At 40.7% G+C, this 20,630-nt stretch overlaps 1 protein-coding gene across 3 annotated transcripts in view; it reads right to left on the reverse strand.

Moving 5' to 3' along the window:
* The window catches only part of TBCE (tubulin folding cofactor E), a 91,515-nt gene that overhangs the window by 36,280 nt on the left and 34,605 nt on the right, over positions 1 to 20,630 (reverse strand). For all 3 annotated transcript variants that reach the window (XM_042961307.1, XM_042961308.1, XM_007086038.3), the window contains exon 3: positions 2,984 to 3,068. In XM_042961307.1, the coding sequence (XP_042817241.1) occupies positions 2,984 to 3,068 (85 nt within the window). The remainder of the gene's footprint in view (positions 1 to 2,983; positions 3,069 to 20,630) is intronic.

Here is a 20,630-nt window from a genome sequence, read left to right on the forward strand (position 1 = left end):
TAACAATCTCAAAGAGTCAGAGTAAGGATCAAATGTGATAAAATATGGCGACACTATAAACTAACTGTACAAATGTTTATTCCCTGGGTTAAAGTGAAACCCATATTCTTCCGTCAGGTGATTATTAAAGGAGAGATTAGACCCTGGCAAATGTTATTCCACTTTACGCTGGAGTCTCATGGGATTAAGGTGAGGCGAGCTGGTCGTGGGAAAATCTACTGAGAACGACGTGTGCCATGAGTCAGGCCTTGAGAACAACACGGTCTCTTCTAAAAATCAGTCGTCGAGGGGCAGGACCTTACTCTGAACAGCAGAGCGTCAGTCATCCTACCAACCTGATGCTGGGGACGTGCACCAGAACTCACCAAAATCCACTTCATACATCCTGACATCTTGCTTAAAATGCAAAGGCAGCAAAGTTTTAGAAGATTTGAATTTCACCATGCATTTTGTATACTTACTACCCGCATCTGGCAATCTTACTCAAAGGTAAAGAGTTCTCAAGAGATTACAAAATTCTCCATAGGAAGCATTTTTCTCATTGGGGATTTAGATGCTGCATCCTGGGAAAGGCTGGGTCCCTGGGGAGACTCCAAAAAATGTTGTTGATCCTCATAACCTATTTGCTGCAGGCATGTTTAGAGCCTTTCAGACAAGTTCGCAGAACTAACTGTTCAATTTCACTCGACTATGTATATTGCTATATGTGCCAGAGCACCTCTCTCCATTGTTATATATGCAACACTAGCAGTCCCCTGATATTAACCCAGGCTTCTGAAGAGAGAAGGATCCGAGTTCTGCTCGAATAGGATGGCCTGGGACTCATTTTTCTTGTCGAAAACAGGTACACTACCATTTTGCCATTTACCGTAATATTTCACACGCTTATCATGAGAAAATTTGTGATCTGACAACTTAAAATTGCTTCAGCTTCATGAAAATAACGTCTAAACATAAAGAAACATGTTTACTGTGGTAAAATACTTGTCATTATGACTTTCCAAGTAGAATTTGCAATATAAAAAAAGACTGCAACGAATTTGACAGGGAAGAAGCACATATGACATGTTAGGACGAGATCTGAATTAGCTCAATAACAAATAACATGTAACATCTGTTTTGTCTGATGCAGAGACTCTAAGATATTGGTATAAGCTTTATTAGTCATGTTCTAATTATACCAATATGAACATTAACAACTATACAGAGCATTCCTTCACTCTAGGCAAGTGGTTCTCTACCACATCGGATCCAATGCTCCTCTCTGTACTGCCCAATAAATATCCTGAAATGGAATTCATAATTAACATTATCTACCCATATAGGGCTTTAAAGTCAACAAAAGGCTCATTTCAATGAAACGAAAGAAAAGTAGTTTATAGTAAGAGAAATGTCTGCAAATGCTCAGGCATGACTACACTAGAAGACATAATGAAATCAGGAAATGCTGCTCCAAGGGTAAGAATCCAAACACTGAGCCCATGTCCTTGAACCGAGGCCTCCTATCAGCACTTCAGGCAAATCCTAGATCTGCCAGGACCAAAAGAACCCTTGATTTCTATACTCAGAATAACTAAGACTGCAAATATCACTCTACCTAAAGACCACGAAGGACCATGCAGGCATGGCTCAGGTGGGTGAGGGAGCAACAGGCCAGGGTAAGAAATTTCTATTTCCACACCTCCCTAAACATATCCTCCGTGAGCTTTTTTTTTTTTTTTTTTTTAAGTTTATTTATTTATTTTGAGAGATAGAACACAAGCAGGGCAGAGGCAGAGAGAGGGAGAGAGAGAATCCCAAGCAGGCTCTGCACCATCAGCACAGAGCCCGACATAGGGCTCGATCTCACAAACCATGCAATCATGGACCTGAGCTGAAACCCAGAGTCACACACTTAAACGACTGAGCCACCCGGGCATCCCGCCCTGCCCCCGCCTCCATGAACTCTTGACAGATTCTGAGCTGGCCTCATTCCAGGTTTGCAATCACAACTGGCCTCCAAGGACATGCTGATTCTTCTAACCTGATATTCTAAAATTACAGACTGGTAGGCCGGGGAATTTTGCTATTATCTAATTTCAGATCTAATTTTGCTATATATCTAATATACAGACTGGTAGGCCGTATTTTGCTATTATCTAATTTCAATCCCCATTTTAGAGGTTAATAAATTTAGTGCTGTTTGGGGTCATAAAGATTGTTAAGAACAGAGTTAGAGGCCTCTTGATTTCCAGGCCAGGACTGTGTTCACTGTACCACATTTAAGGAAAAATAAGCTTAATGTTAAGAGATCTTTTTGAGAACAGAAACCTAAAGAAAACAAACAAAAATTTAAATGATTCTGCCTGAAATCACCCCACCATCTTTTTCAAAGCTTCATGCAGCTTCTCTGAAATCAAGCAGCTAAAAATATTAATAGACATGCAATATAAGGTGTATCTCTTTCCATGATAGTCTTTTTTAATGGTGGCCTAGCATTCTACCCTTCGGATGTTCTGTATTTTGTTCAATCAACTACTTCTTACTAGATATCTAAGCTATCTTTCTCTTTTTTACTACTCACTTAGTGGACTCACTTGTTAATGAATCGATGAGAAATGTTTATATTTATCCACTTACAAAAAATCTGTTGGGGCGCCTGGGTGGCTCAGTCGGTTAAGCGTCCAACTCTTGGTTTCAGTTCAGATCATGATCTCATGGTCATGAGATCGAGCCCTACATCAGGCTCTGCACTGACAGTGCGGATTCTTGGGATTCTCTCTCTCCCTCTCTGCCCCTCCCCTGCTCTCTTCATCTCTCTCTCAAAATAAATATTAAACACTAACAAAAAAAAAGTTGTACAAATAGAATTGTTTTTTTTTTAGAACACAAATTCTACATTGTAACTACCCCCAAAGCCAAACATTTCCTCTTCTTCACCTCCCTTTATTCATATCTTAAATATTGTCCCAAATAACCATGCAAATTCATCATGACAAATTACCTGCATTTAAAATACACAATCCCTTCATGGCTTCCATCATGCTTTCCTCTCGCGGGATTGTCCCATTCCACTCCTAGCCAGAGTCCTAGCAGAATAAGAGAAACCAGGTAAGCAATAAAGGATGACAGAGATCATTAACACTCCTTTTTTCTGCAAGCCAATACAGTTTGCGCCAGAAACCGTATCGCACAGACACTACTGGGGGAGAAAAGTGTCTTTGGAAAAGGACAAGCTAACCTCAGAGCCGGGACTGCTATCAGCAGATACAATGGCATGTTTGGTTCAGAAGCCGACAAAAATTACAACTGCAGGAAACAACAAATTTACTAAGCACTTACTGAATGCCAGAAACTTTCTTTGCATTTTCTCATTGGTATCCTTACGACAGACATTTCAGCTTTGTAAAGCAGATTCTTCTTCTTACCTTCTTTTTACCAGTTCCCAAGCAAAGACACAAGTTTTTTTTCAGTCCTGGTCTAGTAATCTGCTTTTCACAAAATAAAAAAATCTATATGTAAATGGTCTTCATAGTCAACATAGGTAAAATAACTTGCCCGAAGTCAGACATCTTCAAAACCAGGTCATGCTAACTCCAGAAGCCAACTCTTACCCATCACACTGTGCTGCGTATAACTCGCACTTTATATTTGTATAGCACCTTACAGTTTCCAGAGCATTTTCTTTCCTTTCCCTCCTCCCTTCCACACCAGATACAGCACCGTGCTAGGTGCAAAAGACAGAGAGTTTCACTTCTGGATCAGCCTTCTTGGTGAAAAATAGAAAAGCTAGATAAACTTTTTTTACAGCACACTTAATTTTTTTTTTTAATGTTTATTTAATTTTTTTTTGAAAGAGGGAGACAGACAGACAGAAGCACAGTACAAGTCGGGGAGGGGGAGAGAGAGAGAGGAAGACACAGAATCCAAAGCAGGGTCCAGGCTCTGAGCTGTCAGCACAGAGCCTGATGCGGGGTTTGAACCCATGAACTGTGAGATCATGACCTGAGCCGAAGTTGGATACTTAACCAACTGAACCACTCAGGCACCCCTAGATAAACTATTTTCAAAAATCATTTTACATATTGGAGCACTTCGGTGGCTCAGTCAGTTAAATGTCCGACTCCTGATTTTGGCTATATAAAATGAAGAGTTTCAGAGGCACATGGGTGGATCAGTCAGTTAAGTGTCAGACTTCGCTCAGGTCATGATCTCATGCTTTGTGAGTTTGAGCCCCACATTAGGGCTCTCTGCTATCAGTGCAGAGCCCACTTCAGATCCCTCTGTATCCCCTACCCGGCCCCACCCTTCACTCACTCACACTCTCTCTCCCCCTCACTCTCTCAAGGAGTAAAAAAAAAAAAAAATTTTTTGATTAAAAAAAAAAATGAAGAGCTCCAAATAAATAGTAATGATGGATGCACAATGATGTGAATGTACTTAATACCACTGAACTGTACTTAAAAATGGTTAAAAAGGGGGTGCCTGGTGGCTGAGTCAGTTGAGCATCTGACTCTTGGTTATGGCTCAGGTCATGATCCCAGGGTCATGGGATCGAGCCCCACATCAGACTTTGCAATGAATGTGGAGTCTGCTTGGGATTCTCTATCTCCCACACTCTGTCCCTCTCTCCCACTCATGCCCTTTCTCAAAAAAAAAATAATAAAAACTAATGGTTAAAATGGTTAGTTTGGTCATGTACATTTACAACAATTAAAAAAATATGTATACATATAAAATATCTCTTTGAAAGCACCAGAAAGCTACTAAGGCAGTGAAGAATTACAAGGCTGATGTGGAGAAGAGGGAAACCCAAAGAGTTGAACTAATAAGCATGTAGAGCAATCTTTTCCCCTTGAGGCATCTGATAATTCTGATAGAAGAAGCTAAAAAGCTGAACAGACCTTTGGACAGATTTCAGGGGCTTCTTAAGAAATCAATATTGAAAATCACAGCCTCCCAGGGAAGGTGAAAGTTGCCGAGAAACTCTAGGATTTGTACTGGGCTCAAAATGTCTTCATTCTAAGAGTAAGGAGGAATCAACTCTAAATAAACTAGCCCTTGTAGGGATTAACGGCCAACTTTAAATAATCTCATTCTCAGATACGTTTAAAGTGATCTGGGATTGCTACTGACCCTAGCTACATGCCAGAGCAAATTTCAGTCCTCTCTGGAGGAAGATAACACTATTGCAAAGCTCAAATTATGTTTTCATAGTAATTTCTGGCACTTAAAAAATATCTAAGAAAAAGACAAAGACATACAAAAAGACAAAGACTATGTGACTGAGAACCAAGGAAAACAACAGCCAACAATAAACAGATTAATCAGACATCTGCATGATGGAGTTTTAACTGTATTTAATATTTGCAAGAAAAGCTTGAGAATTTTGCAGAAAAGTTTAAAACTCTATTTTTTAGAATCCTAAGTAAAACTCCAGAACTGAAAAACACAATTCAAATTATAATCTAATGGATGGAATTTTCAAATAGATTATCCTAGGGGCACCTGGATGGCTCAGTGGGTTGAATGTCTGACTCTTGGTTTGGGCTCAGGTCATGATCTCAGTTTTGTGGGTTTGAGCCCCCACATCGGGCTCTGCACTGGCAGCATAGAGCCTGCTTGAGGTTCTCTCTCTCCCTCTTTCTCTCTGTCCCTCCCCCACTCGTGCTGTCTGTCTTCCTCAAAATAAATAAACCCAAGAAGTTAAAAATAAAAATAAAATAGATTATATCATACATTATTAAAAAACAGGTCAGAAAAAATATAGAGAATGAAGCCTAGTGATGAGGGATGAAAAACAAGGGCTAGAGTGGAAGAGACTTAAGGGCATAATGAAAAGGTCTACTACATATATAACCGAAGTCCCAAAAAGAGAGGAGAGATTGTGGAAGAAGTAATCTTTGAAGAAATAATGACTGATAATATTATAAAGCTAAAGAAAGCCATTAAGCCACAGACTCAAGAAGCTCAAAAAACACCAAAGTACAAATGCAAAGAAAACCACACCCAAGCACATTAGGATACAATTGCCATACACCAAAGACAAAGAGGAAAATCCTAAAACAGCTGGGGGTGGGGGAGAGGAAACAGATTACCATCAAAGGAAAACAACCAGATCAACAGCTGACTTCCTCGTAAAGACAGTAAAAGCCAGAAGACAAATGAATGATTCAAAACACTGAAAGAAAGTAACTGGTGATCTGGAGCACTGTAATTGGTGAAAATATCCCTCAAAAAGTGAAAGTGCGCAAGGGGCCCTGAATAGCCAAAACAATCTTGAAGCACAAAGTCAGAGGACACACTTTCCAGTTTCAAACTTACTACGAAGCTACCGTAATCAAAACAATGTGCTGGCATAAGGATAGATGACATACAGACCAATGGAATAGAATTTCGAGACCAGAAGTGAACCCATAAATGGTCAACTGATTTTTTACAAAAATGCCTAGTCAATGGGGAAAGGACGATCTCTTCAACAAATCGTGCTGAGGCAGCTAGAGATCCTCATACAAAAGAAAAAATGTGGACCCCTACCTCACATCATAGGACCCACATAGATCACTAATATAAGGGCTAAACTCATAGAACACTTAGAAGAATGCTTAGAGATAACTCTTCATGACCATGGATTTGGCAATGGATTCTTAGAATACCAAAGCACAAGCGACAAAAGAAATATAGATAAATTGGACCTCACAAAAATTAAACACTTATTTGCAAAGGACATGATCAAGAATGTGAAAAGACAACCTACAGAATATTTACAAATTATTTACAAATATTTGCAAATATTTACAAATAACTCATCTGATATGGGCTTAATATCTAGAATATAAAACAACACCTAAAACTTGATTACAAAAAGACAAGCCAACTGATTGTAGTTTTGGTTTGCATTTCTCTGGTGGTAAGTGATGAGGAACATCTCTTCGTGTGTCTGTTGGCCATCCGCATGTCTCACACCTGTCAAAAAGGTTAAAATAAAAAACACAAAAGGTGCGCCTGGGTGGCTCGGTCGGTTAAGCGGCCAACTTCAGCTCAGGTCATGATCTCTAGGTTTGAGAGTTCAGGCCCCACGTCAGGCTCTGTGCTGACAGCTCAGAGCCTGGAGCCTGTTTGGATTCTGTGTCTCCCTCTGCCCCTTCCCCGCTTGTGCTCTCTCAAAAATAAACTTAAAAATTAAAAAAAAACACACAACGGGGCACCTGGGTGGCTCAGTCGGTTAAGCGGCCGACTTCAGCTCAGGTCACGATCTCGCGGTCCATGAGTTCGAGCCCCGCATCGGGCTCTGGGCTGATGGCTCAGAGCCTGGAGCCTGCTTCCGATTCTGTGTCTCCCTCTCTCTCTGCCCCTCCCCCGTTCATGCTCTGTCTCTCTCTGTCTCAAAAATAAATAAAACGTTAAAAAAAAATTTTTTTTTTAATTAAAAAAAAACACAAAAACAACAGATGTTGGTGAGGATGTAGAGAAAAAGGAAACCTCTTGCACTGTTGGTGGGAATGCAAATTGGTACAGCTATGTGGAAGACAGTATGGAGGTTCCTCAAAAAGTTCTAAATAGAACTACCCAGCAATCACGCTACTGGGTATTTACCCAAAGAATACAGAAACACTATTCAGAGGGATACATACATCCCTATGTTTATAGCAGCATTCTTTATAATAACCAAGATATGGAAGCAGACCAATTGTCCATTGACTGATGAAGGGATAAAGATGTGGTATATATACACGATGGAGTATTATTCAACCATGAAAAAGAATGAAATCTTGCCATTTGCAATGGTATGGCTGGAGCTAGAGAGTGTAACGCTAAGCAAAATAACTCAGAGAAAGACAAATACCATATGATTTCGTGGAATTTAAGAAACAAAACAAATAGGCAAAGGGGAAAAAGAGACAGAGACAGATCAAGAAACAGACCCTTAACTATAGAGAACTGATAGTTACAGAGGGAAGGTGGGAGGGGGAAATGGGTGAAATAGCAGAGGAGCACTGGGTGATGTACGAAATTGTACACCTGAGAGTAATACAACACTATGTGTTAACTAACAGGAATTAAAACTTAAAAAAAAAAAAAGACAACCCAACTGAAAAATGGGCAAAGGACTTAGACATTTCTCCAAAGATATACAAATGGCCCAAAAACATATAAAAAGATGCTCAGTGTCATTAATCATTATGGAAATGCAAATCAAAACCACAATGAGATACCACATCATACCCAGTAGTACAGCTATTATCAGAATAATGGAAAATAAAAATAAAAATAATCATAATAATAATGGAAAGTAACAAGTGCTGGCAAGGATGTGAAAAAGCGGGAACCCTCAAACATTGCTGGCGGAAACATAAAATGGTGTTGTCACTGTGGAAACAGTTTGGTGGTTCCTGAAAGAGCTAAATATGACCCACCGATTCTACTTATAGCTATATAACCAAAAGCGTTAAAAAGACTCAGATACTTACATGCCAATGTTCACTGCAGTATTCGCAACAGCCAAAAGGTAAAATAACCCAAATATCCATCAACAGATGGACAGATCAAATGTGATAAACATACCAAGGAATACTCAGCCATAAAAAGGAATGAAGTTCCCACACATGCTACCTGGATAAACTTCGAAGACATCATGTTAAATGAAATAAGCCGTCCCGAGAGGACAAACACTGTATGGTTCTACTTAAATAGTGACTATTCTAGATACCTTATGTAACTATAAAACTTAAAAATGGCTAAGATGGTAAATTTTATGTATATTTTACAATTAAATATTTCAACAGGCTAAAACAGGGGGAAGGAAGAGATGGGATAGGTGGAGCACAGAAGATTTTTAAGGCCGTGAACCTACTCTGTATGGTATGTGTCATTATGAATTTTTCCAAACCAACAGAACATACAACACCAAGAGTGAACTTCAATGGACTTTGAGTAATAATGATGTATCAAGACAGGTTAACCAATTGCAGCCAATGCACACTCTGGTGGGAGACACTGATAACTGGGTGGGGTGGGGGGTGGGGGTGGGACAGGAGGAAATCTCCCTACCTGCTATTCAGTTTTGCTGTGAGCTTAAAACTACGCTTAAAAAATAAAGTCCAGGGGCTCCTGTGTGGTTCAGTTGCTTGAGTGTCTGACTCCTGATTTCATCTCCAGTTAGTGAGATCAAGCCCCATGTCAGGCTCTGTGCTGATAGTGCAGAAAGAAAATAAAGTCTATTCAAAAATAGGTTAAAATGGAAAGATTCGTTACATATATTTTACAACAAACTTTTTTTTTTTTAACGTTTATTTATTTTTGAGACAGAGAGAGACAGAGCATGAACGGGGGAGGGGCAGAGAGAGAGAGGGAGACACAGAATCTGAAACAGGCTCCAGGCTCTGAGCCATCAGCACAGAGCCCGACGCGGGGCTGGAACTCACGGACCGCGAGATCGTGACCTGAGCCGAAGTCAGACGCTTAACCGACTGAGCCACCCGGGCGCCCCAACAATCAAACGTTTTTAATGAAGGGGCGCCTGGGTGGGTCAGCTGGTTAAGCGCCTGACTTTGGCTCGGGTCACAATCTCACAGTTTATGAGTTCGAGGCTCACATCGGGCTCCGAGCTGACAGTGCGGAGCCTGCTTTGGATTCTCTGTCTCTGCCTCTCTCCCTCCCCCTCCCCCTCCCCCACGGCACACGCAAGCTCTCCCTCCCCCGCAAAATAAACAAACATAAAAAAAATGTTTTAACAAAAAACGGTCAAGGGGCACCTGGGTAGCTCAGTCAGTTAAGCGCCTGACTTTGGCTCAAGTCATGACCTCCTGGTCTGTGAGTCCTAGCCCCATGTTGGGCTCTGCGCTGATGGCTCGGAGCCTGGAGCCTGCTTCAGATTCCATGTCTCCCCCTCTCTGTGCACCTCCCCTGCTCACATTCTGTCCCTTTCTCTCTCTCTTAAAAAATAAAATAAACATTAAAAAAAAATTTAATGGTCAAAATCTTTTATATGCGTGTTACAATTTAAAAATTAAAAAAATTTTTCAACAAAGAAAAATTAATAGGTGTCATCTTAAGGGTAAAGAAATTTATCCCAGGGGTGCCTGGGTGGCTGAGTTAAGCGTCAGACTTCAGCTCAGGTCATGATCTTGCGGTTTGTGAGTTTGAGCCCCATATTAGGCTCTGTGCTGACAGCTCAGAGCCTGGAGCCTGCTTCAGATTCTGTGTTCTGTGTCTCCCTCTCTCTGCCCCTCCCCTGCTCACGCATGCGCACGCTCTCCCTCTCTCTCAAAAATAAATGTTAAAAATATTAAAAGAAAATTATCCCAGATGAAAATGTGAAGATACAGAGGGGAACAAAAAGAAAAGAGTACATATATGGATAACTCTAAATTAAATAAAAATATAAATAATATCAGCTCTTTGTGTTTAACAGGCACAAAGATTAAAATATCCAGCATATGCATTAGAAGTGGGCAAACAGAATTAGTATTCGAGTCTTCCAAGGTCTTTGCATGAGTCCACAGGAAGAAGTAAAATTACTAATTAGACTTTTATAAGTCAAAGATGCATGTTTTTATCTCTATGATAATTACTCAATAAAAAATGCATGAGTACCAAATTAATAGAAAGGAAAAACAGAGCTTAAAAAATAATCCAGTAAAAGGGGGGAAAGGAGGGAAAAAAGGACAGAGCACAGGCAAGACAAATAGAAAGCAAATAGGAAGATGGTAAATATTAACCCAAATTATCAACAAACAAATGAAACAAAAAATGACTAAATGTTCTAATTACAAGAGTCAGCAGAAATGATCACCGGGATTTTTACAGGGATCAAACAGAATCTGTAGATTGCTTTGGGTAGTACTAGCCGGTTTTAACAATATTAACTCTTCCAACCCAGGAACATGTGATGTCCATTTACTTGTGTTTAATTTCTCCCAGCAATGTTTTATAGTTTTCATTGTGTAAGTTTTTCACCTCCCTATTTAATTCCTAAGTATTTTATTCTTTTTGACGTGGTATATGCATGCAATGGAAGATTATCCGGCCTTAAAAAAGGAAGGAAATTCTGCCACATGCCACGACATGGATGAACCTTGCAGATGTTATGCTGAGGGAGATACACCAGTCAGAAAAGGTGAACACTACAGTCAAATTCCTAAGAAACAGTAGAATGGTGGTTGCCTGGGACCGGTGAGAGAGGAGGATGACACATTACCATTTAATGAGTATGAGATTTCAGTTTTGGAAGAGAAAAAATGTTCTAGAGATGGATGATGATGATGGCTGCACAATACGAATGTACCTAATGCTACTGAACCATATCCTTAAACAATGTAAAAAAAAAAAAAAAAAAAGTGGGGGGAGGGGCAGGGAAAAAAAGGAGAGAGAATCCCAAACAGGCTCCGTGCTGTCAATGAAGAGCCTGACATGGGGCTCCATCTCAAGAACCATGAGATCATGCCCTGAGCTGAAATCAAGGGTCAGACACTTAACCGACTGAGCCACCCAAGCACCCCTAAATTAGGAAATATTTTGAACAGGGGCACCTGGGTAGCTCAGTTGGTTGAGCGGCCGACTTTGGCTCAGGTCATGATCTCACAGCTCGTGGTTTCGAGCCCCGCGGTGGGCTCTGTGCTGATAGCTCAGAGCCTGGAACCTGCTTTGGATTCTGTGTCTCCCTCTCTCTCTGCCCTTCCCCCACTCATGCTCGGTCTCTCAGAAAATAAACATTAAAAATTAAAAAAAAATTTTTTTGAACAGAATGATAAAAATACTACACATTGAAATCTGGGGATTGTATCTGTAAGTGGCATTTTGAGAGAAACTTATGGACTGAAATGTATAGGTTAGATAGAAGATCGAAAATAATCATCTATCTCAAATGCTGAGCAGAGAAAAACGAGCAAATTAAACCTACAGAAAAGTAGAAGGCAAGAAATAATAAAGAGGAAAAACAAACAGGAGAGCAAAATAACCAATAACCAACAGTTTCTTACCATAAAACATCTCAAAGATTTCTAACAGGGACAGATGTGAAAACCAGCAGCCATTATATAAAGGAATAAATCTTGGAATAAAAGAAAGTACAGGTGATATGGAAGCTTAGATAAGACAGATAATAAGGCCAGTGGGTAGGAAAGATACGCAGAAAGAAATACTACCAGGAGGCAAACCTTGAAGGGAAAATATGCGAGCCCAAGGCAGAGTGGAGAGTTCAGGACCTATTTAGGGAACCTCAAAAAAAAAAAAAAAAAATCAAGCTACAGCTGGAGGTGGGGCCCAGGGGTGGGGGCAACAGTCATAGCAGGAGAAAAAGACTAGCAGGGGTGAAGAGAGGCTCAGCCCTAAGATAAAACCTTCGTACAACACGGTTAAGAGCTTCAACTTCATCCTGCTTCTCCTGGGAACCCCTATTTAAGCAGCATGGAGAGATAGGATCTCCATTTTAAAGATAAGAAAATGAAGCTGTGCGGAAATACGTCACTGGCTAAAGGGAAACGTTCTTCCTCTAATCTCACAGCACTTCTGAAGGCAGATGTGTGGGTTTTTCCTCACCACACAATTCTCCAATTCTTGGCAGACAAACTGGGTGTCCTACAATTTAACTCAAAGCTGACACTGCCTGCCTGGATCAGCGCGGACCCCTTGGATGAAGGGCTCAGTCCCCTAATAATGACCCCACTTCAGACACCAGTCCTAAGTCCCAGGTTGTCGCCCGGACTTCTCAGCAACCAGTTATAAAATCAGGGGTTTCCACATCCGTTACTCGCGTCTGACAATTTGCTAGAACTGCTCACAGAACTCCAGGAAACCGTTACGTTTACCGGTTTATTATACAAGATAAAACAGAGAACAGATGAACAGCTACATGAAGAGGTACACAGGGCGAGATCCAGAAGGGTCTTGAGTGCAGGTGTCTATCCCTACAGTTTGAGGTACACCACCCTCTCACCAGACTAGAAACCCTCCAACCCCCCCCAGTTTAGGGATGTTCACGGAGACTCCATCGTGTGGGCATGATGGACTATTCATCTCCAGCCCCCCTTCCCTCCCCAGAGGATGGAGGTGAGGGATGCGGGGGTGGGGGGTGGGGGTGGGGGTGGTGAAAGTTCCAAGCTTCTAATTAAGGTGTCTTTCTGGCAACCAGCCCCTACCCTGAAGCTACTTAGGGGACCCCAGTCACCAGTCGTTCATTATCATACAGAAAGACGCTCATCACTCTGGAGATTCCTTCTTTAGAAGCTCTTGGTGTTGGGAACAGGGGTGGAAGAGCAAATGTTAGAACATGTGAAGTTTTACTAAAACGTAGTCAGGAGGTTTCACAGGGGGAGCACTCACGCTCTACCATCATTGGTGGTCAAATGCAGACAGGAAGAGCGGAACCGGACTCTACATGGACTTGACCTTGCACCCAGATCCTCCTCTCTTATTCCAGCCAGAAGAAGAGACATTTTCTTTATCCCCTGGGCAACAGCTCAGACAATGAGTAGCCACCATACTTCACACTCTCAGTTTCCTCCAATGGACTTAGTTTATTATTTTTTTTAATGTTTATTTACTTTTGAGAGAGAGACAGAGTGTGAGCTAGGGAGGGGCAGATGGAGAGGGAGATATAGAATCTGAAGCAGGCTCCAGGCTTCGAGCTGTCAGCACAGAGCCCGACGTGGGGCTTGAACTCACAAACTGAGATTATGACCTGAGCTGAAGTCAGATGCTGAACCCACTGAGCCACCCAGGTACCCCCAGGGGACTTAGTTTATAACAGACTTCCCGACTTACTCCTTTCCTCCTTAAAAAAAGCATGCCTCTCCTTTATTCCCTTGGACTTGCCCATGGATTTTGCCACAGCTTATTTGTTCTGGACTACAGTTCTCTTTTATTCCTAAATAAGCCCATCTTTTTCCTTTTTTAAACAGACATGTTTTTGTTTAAAGTGATCGCTATAGCCAACATGGGGCTCGAACTCACAACCTTCAGACCAAGAGTTGCATGCCATACCAACTGAGCCAGCCAGGCAGGGGGCTTATTTTATTCCTAAATAAGCCCATCTTTTGCTGGTAAAATAACAGGCAGTTTTTATTTTTAAGTTTAACAAAAGATGCTCCTAGCATCCCCTACCACACAGGACATTACATGGGTTTGGGGGAGGAGTTTTATGTCAGAAACCAGAGGCAGAGACCAAATATATTTTTCTTATTATGTCACACTTGCCAAAATAACACAGCAAAAAAGGGCCAGACACACTTCTTTTGTGTCTTAACCCACTTTTTGTCAAACAAAGCCCTTCACGGAAGAAATAAATACAACAAATGTTATTCATCATAAAAGTTGTCAGAATGAATGGAGTTGGTGGACATCACTAGGAAGGATGCACCACACAAGGCCATTCTTCCACACTGTTCCTCGCAAGAACAAGTCACTTCTCAAGCTAACACAGGTGGAAAGCGCAAGGCCCTCATGCAACTGTGATCAGCTCTAAGTCTGGTGAAGCATACCTACTGTTTGCCAAGTTATTATCCAGTCCATTAACGACAGACTAGCAAGTACAGAAAATCAGTACAGATGGGAAAACGGACAGAAGTGGCAGCTGGGCAGGACCACGGCATCAGTCAGTCCCAACACTGTAAGATCCAGGCTTCTGCCTTCTACATGCCATGGGTGAGAAGGCCCTATTAGCTTCAGTCTACCAAATTCAAATGTGCAAAAGACTGAAGCAGATGCTAGAATATACGTTTATTAGTTTACAATCATAAACAAAACTGTTATACAAACCAAATATTCTGGCCAGCATGAGCAGTTCATTCTCTTCCTGGACATCAAGACACATGAAAAACCAACTGCAATCAGAGCCTTCACTAAAATCACAAGAATTAAAAATAATGACTCCAATGAACCAGCAATCATATTGCTTTGTATTTACCCAAACGAGTTCTACCCACACAAAAGTTAACGCCCAGATATTTACAGCAGCTTTGCTCCTAATTGCCATAACTTGGAAGCATGGACAAACTGTGCTATCTCCAGACAATGCAGTGTTATTTAGCATTAAAAAGAAATGAGCTATCAAGCCATGAAAAGACATGGAGGAAATTTAAATGCATGTTACTAAGTGAAAAAAAAAAAGGCAATCTGAAAAGGCTTCATACTGTACCATTCCAACTATAGGACTTTCCAGAAAAGGCAAAACTATGGAGACAGGAAAAATTATCAGTGTTTAGGGAGGAGGAAGAGATGAATAGGCAGAGCACAGGGAATTTTGAGCCAGTGAAACTACTCTATGTGATATTATAATGGTGGATGCAGGCCATTGTGCATTTGTCAAAACACATAAAATGTACAACACCCAGAGTGAGCTCTAATGTAAATAATGGACTTTGGGTGATAATGAGAAATACAGAGAATCTTCCAGCTCCATTAAGCAATACTGCTAATCTGATTTATTCAGTGTCAATCTTTACAAAATTACTCGCAGAGAGGGCAGGTGTTTAGGGCCTCCTACTATTGACAATGGCTTATAGCTGAAACAAACTCAGTTTCAATACTTTGGGAGCTGGACTCATACAACTATAAGATTAGTCTAAAATGCCTCAAGTTCTTTGAAATTGTGAAGTAGGTTGTTTTTAGCACCACCCTAGGCAGTCTTGCTCCAGGAATATGCCAATGCCACTGGGAAGTAGTGTTTTGCTTTTGTAATCTGTAACTTGAGAGTATCTAAAAAACATATGCAGTTCACTTACAATTGAAAAAAAAAAAAATGGAGGGGCCCAAGATGGCATAACAGCATGGACGTTTTTTTGTCTCTCGTCCCTGAAATGCAGCCAGATCAATACCAAACCATCTTGTACACCTAGAAAACTGATCTGAGGATTAATACAACAATCTGCACAACCTGAACCACAGAACTTAGCAGGTACATGGCATGGAGAGGTGAACTGGGGGAGAGGGAAGCCGTGGAAGGAAGGGAGCTGTTTTTGCTTCTGGAGAGAGGACAGAGACGGGGGGAGAGTATGGGAAAAGCACCCCCCCACCCCTGAAAGCAGCTAGAGAGAAAGAGGAAGAGTGGAAACAGCTGCAAGGGACTGAACAAAAAAGGGAGAAAGGAGAAAGAAGAGTGTTTAAATTCCATTAAGACTATAAATAGGGAGTGCAGAGTCTGAAACTCCGCAGCTTGATACCTGGTGGTGCTCTGGTGGGAAGGGCGAATCCACAGGAGCAGAGCGTGAGGTTTGAGGGGTCCTTCAACCACATGGGGAGAGGCGGTTCCCCTGCAGGGAGGATATTTGGTACAAGCTGTGTGGCCTCCCCACCGGCAAAGGTCCCAATAGACCCCAGAGATCAACCACATTCGCTGGTGTTGGAACAAGGACATCAGGGGTGAAGCCTGGCACCAGATGTGTGTTGTGATTTACCATAATCTCTGAAACACTGAGGCTACTCAATTGTGCGAACTTTTTCTGGGGCAGGTGGGCACCCAGCCACTGTTCCATGAGACCCTTCCCCAGAGGGTCTGAGCAAGTCAAGGCCACAGTCCCTCAGAAAGTGAGGGGATGGGAAACACAGCCCCATCTGAGACAAAATTCAGGAGGGAGGTGCTGTCTGGCAGCCCGACGGCTTGGTCACAGACAACGCAGAAGCAGGGAGAGGATGGAAGCTGGAGACAATGGAGGAGCACAGAGTTCTGATACTAGAGCCTGGCTAGCTGGGTGACGCCATTTTCACCCCTTGCGGCACATGCACATACACGCCTACTCACACCACAAGGATACGCCCCAGTAAATTAAGCAGCACCATCTAGTGGAGAATGGAGCCATTACACCAAGCCTTGGCCAACTGCGCCAATCGCGCTCTTTAGAACATCAGTCTCTCCACCTGCTTAGTTTACAGACTATAAAGTACTTCATATTTTGACTTCTAGGGGAAACTGCATGTAATTTCAATCGTATTTCATTCTGTTTGCTGGTCCATCTGTTCAATTATTTTTTCTTTTCTTATTCTTCAATACAGAAAGAAAAAATTTAATTTTAATTTTTTGTTTTTATAAAAATGATTCTTAAATTTTTACTTTTTTGTAAATTTTTAAAATTCTATTTTACATTCAGTTTATTTTATTCTTTTTTTCAAATTTTCAAATGTTTTCCTTTTTTTTTTCTTTTCTTTCCCTTTTTTGTCTAATCTATCAAGCTTCTTTCAACAACCAGACCAAAACACAGCTAGGATCTAGCATCCTTTGATTTTTTTGTGTGTTTTTAGTTTTTTTATTTTTATTTATTTTTTTACTTTTTTCCTTTTCTTTCTTCAAAATGAACAAACAAAGGAATCCACCCCAAAAGAAAAAACAGGAAGAAATGACAGCCAGGGACTTAATCAACAGATAAAACAGATACAAGCAAGATGTCTGAACCAGAATTTAAAATCACAATGATAATACTGGCTGGGGTTGAAAATAGACTAGAATCACTTTCTGCGGTGATAAAAGAAATAAAAGCTAGTCAGGATGAAATAAAAAATGCTATAACTGAGCTGCAATCTCAAATGGATGCCACAGAAGCAAGGATGGTTGAAACAGAGCAGCTGCCAATCAGTGATATAGAGGACAAATTTACGGAGAATAATGTAGCAGAAAAAAGGAGGGAGACCAAGGCAAAAGAGCATGATATAAAAATTAGAGAATTCAGTGACTTATTAAAAAGGAATAACATCTGAATCATAGGAGTCCCAGAAGATGGAGAGAGAGAAAAAGGGGTAGAAGGTTTACATGAGCAAATCATAGCGGAAAAATTTCCTAACCTGGGGAAAGACGCAGACATCAAAATTCAGGAAGCACAGGGGACTCCCATTAGATCCAACAAAAACCGACCATCAACAAGGCATGTCATACTCAAATTCACAAAATACTCAGGCAAGGAAGAATCATGAAAGCAGCAAGGGGAAAAAAGTCCTTTACTTAAAAGGGAAGACAGATCATGTTCACAGCAGACCTATCCACAGAAACTTGGCAGGCCAGAAAGCAGTGGCAGGATATATTCAATGTGCTGAACCAGAAAAACATGCAGCCAAGAATTCTTTATCCAGCAAGGCTGTCATTCAAAATAGGAGGAGAAATAAAAAGTTTCTCAAACAAAAACTAAAGGAGTTTGTGACCACTAAACCAGCCCTGCAAGAAATTTTAAGGGGGACTCTCTATGGTGAGAAAAGACCACAAACAAACAACAAACAGACCAAAAGCAACAAAGACTTGAAAGGACCAGAGAATACCACCAGAAACTCCAACTCTACAGGCAACATAATGGCAATTAATTCATATCTTTCAGTACTCACTCTAAACATCAATAGACTAAACGCTCCAATCAAAAGACATAGGGTAACATAACAGATAAGAAAACAAGATCCATCTATATGCTGTTTACAAGAGACCCATTTTAGACCTAAAGACACCTTCAGATTGAAAGTAAGGAGGATATGGAGAACCATCTACCATGCTAATGGTTGCCAAAAGAAAGCCAGAGTAGTCATACTTATAACACACAATCTAGATTTTAAATTTTTTAATGTTTATTTATTTTTGAGACAGAGAGAGACAGAGCATGAACAGGGGAGGGTCAGAGAAAGGGAGACAAAGAATCTGAAACAGGCTCCAGGCTCTGAGCTGTCAGCACAGAGCCCAACGTGGGGCTCGAACTCACAAGCTGTGAGATCATGACCTGAGCCAAAGTCAGATGCTCAACCAACTGAGCCACCCAGGCGCCCCATACAATCTAGATTTTAAAATAAAGACTGTAACAAGAGATGAAGAAGGTCATTATATCATAATTAAAGGGTGTTCCACCAAGAAGATCTAACAATTTATAAACATTTATGCTCCAAACATGAGGACACCCAAATATACAAATCAATTAATCACAAGCATAAACAAACTCGTTGATAATACCAAAATAGTAGGGGACTTCAAGACCTCACAACAATGGAGAGATCATCTAAACAGAAAATCAACAAGGAAACAATGGCTTTAAATGACAGATGGACTTAACAGATATATTCAGAACATTTCATCCTAAAGCAGCAGAATACACATTCTTCTTGAGTGGACATGGAATATTCTCCAGAAGACATCACATACTGGGACACAAATCAGCCCTCAACAAGTACAAAAAGATCGAGCTCGTAATGTGCATATTTTGAGACCATAATGCTATAAACTTGAAATAAGCCACAAGAAAAAATTTGGTAAGATAACAAATACTTGGAGACTGAATAACATCCTACTAAAGAATGAATGGGCTAAGAAAAAAGTTAAAGAGGAAATTTAAAAAGTACATGGAAGTAGGGGCGCCGGGGTGGCTCAGTTGGTTGAGTGTCCAACTTCGGCTCAGGCCATGATCTCACAGTTCATGGGTTCAAGCCCCACAATGGGCTGTGTGAGGACAGCTTGCCTGAAGCCTGCTTCGGATTCTGTGTCTCTCTCTCTCTCCCTGCCCTCCCCTGCTCATGTTCTCTCACAAAATTAAATAAACATTAAAAAAAAAAAAAAAGTACATGGAAGTCAATGAAAACAATAACACCACAGCCCAAAACCTCTGGGTCATAATAGGGTAGTATATAGCAATCCAGGTCTTCCTAAAGAAGGAAGAAAGATCTCAAATACACAATCTAACCTTACACCTTAAAGGGCTGGAAAAAGAACAGCAAATAAAACCCAAAACCAGCAGAAGATAGGAAATAACAAAGATTAGAGCAGAAATCACTGCTATCGAAACCAAAACAACAGTAAAACAGATCAATGAAACCAGGAGCTAGTTCTTTGAAAGAATTAAAACTGATAAACCCCTAGCCAGTTTGATCAAAAAGAAAAAGGAAAGGACCCAAATAAATAAAACCAAGAATCAAAGAGGAGAGATCACAACCAACACAAAAATACAAACAATAATAAGAGAATATTATCAGCAATTATACACCAATAAAATGGGCAATCTGGAAGAAATGGACAAATTCCTAGAAACATATAAGCTACCAAAACTGAAACAGGAAGAAATAGAAAATTTGGGCAGATCCATATCCAGTAAAGAAACTGAATTAGTAATAAAAAATCTCCCCAAAAACAAGAGTCCAGGGCTGGATGGCTTTCCAGGGGAATTCTACCAAACATTTAAAGAAGAGTTAACACCTATTCTTTTCAAGTTGTTCCAAAAAATAGAAATGGAAGGAAAACTTCCAAACTCATTCTACAAGGCCAGAATTACCTTGATTCCAAAACCAGAGATCCCACTAAAAAGGAGAACTATAGACCAATTTCTCTGATGAACATGGATGCAAAAATCCTCAACAAGATACTAGCCAACCAGATCCAACAATACATTCAAAGAATTATTCACCACAACCAAGTGGGATTTATACCTGGGATACAGGGCTGATTCAATATCCATAAAACAATCAATGCGACACATCACGTTAATAAAAGAAAGGACAAGAACCACATGACCCTCTCAATAGATTCAGAGAAAGCATTTGACAAAATACAGCATCCTTTCTTGATAAAAACCCTCAATAAAGTAGGGATAGAAGGATCATATCTCAAGATCATAAAAGCCATACATGAAAGACTCACCACTAATATCATCCTCAATGGGGAAAACAGAGCTTTCTCCCTAAGGTCAGGAACACTGCATGGA

The sequence above is a fragment of the Panthera tigris genome, chromosome D2, assembly GCF_018350195.1.
Source record: "Panthera tigris isolate Pti1 chromosome D2, P.tigris_Pti1_mat1.1, whole genome shotgun sequence".
NCBI classification, from domain to species: domain Eukaryota; kingdom Metazoa; phylum Chordata; class Mammalia; order Carnivora; family Felidae; genus Panthera; species Panthera tigris.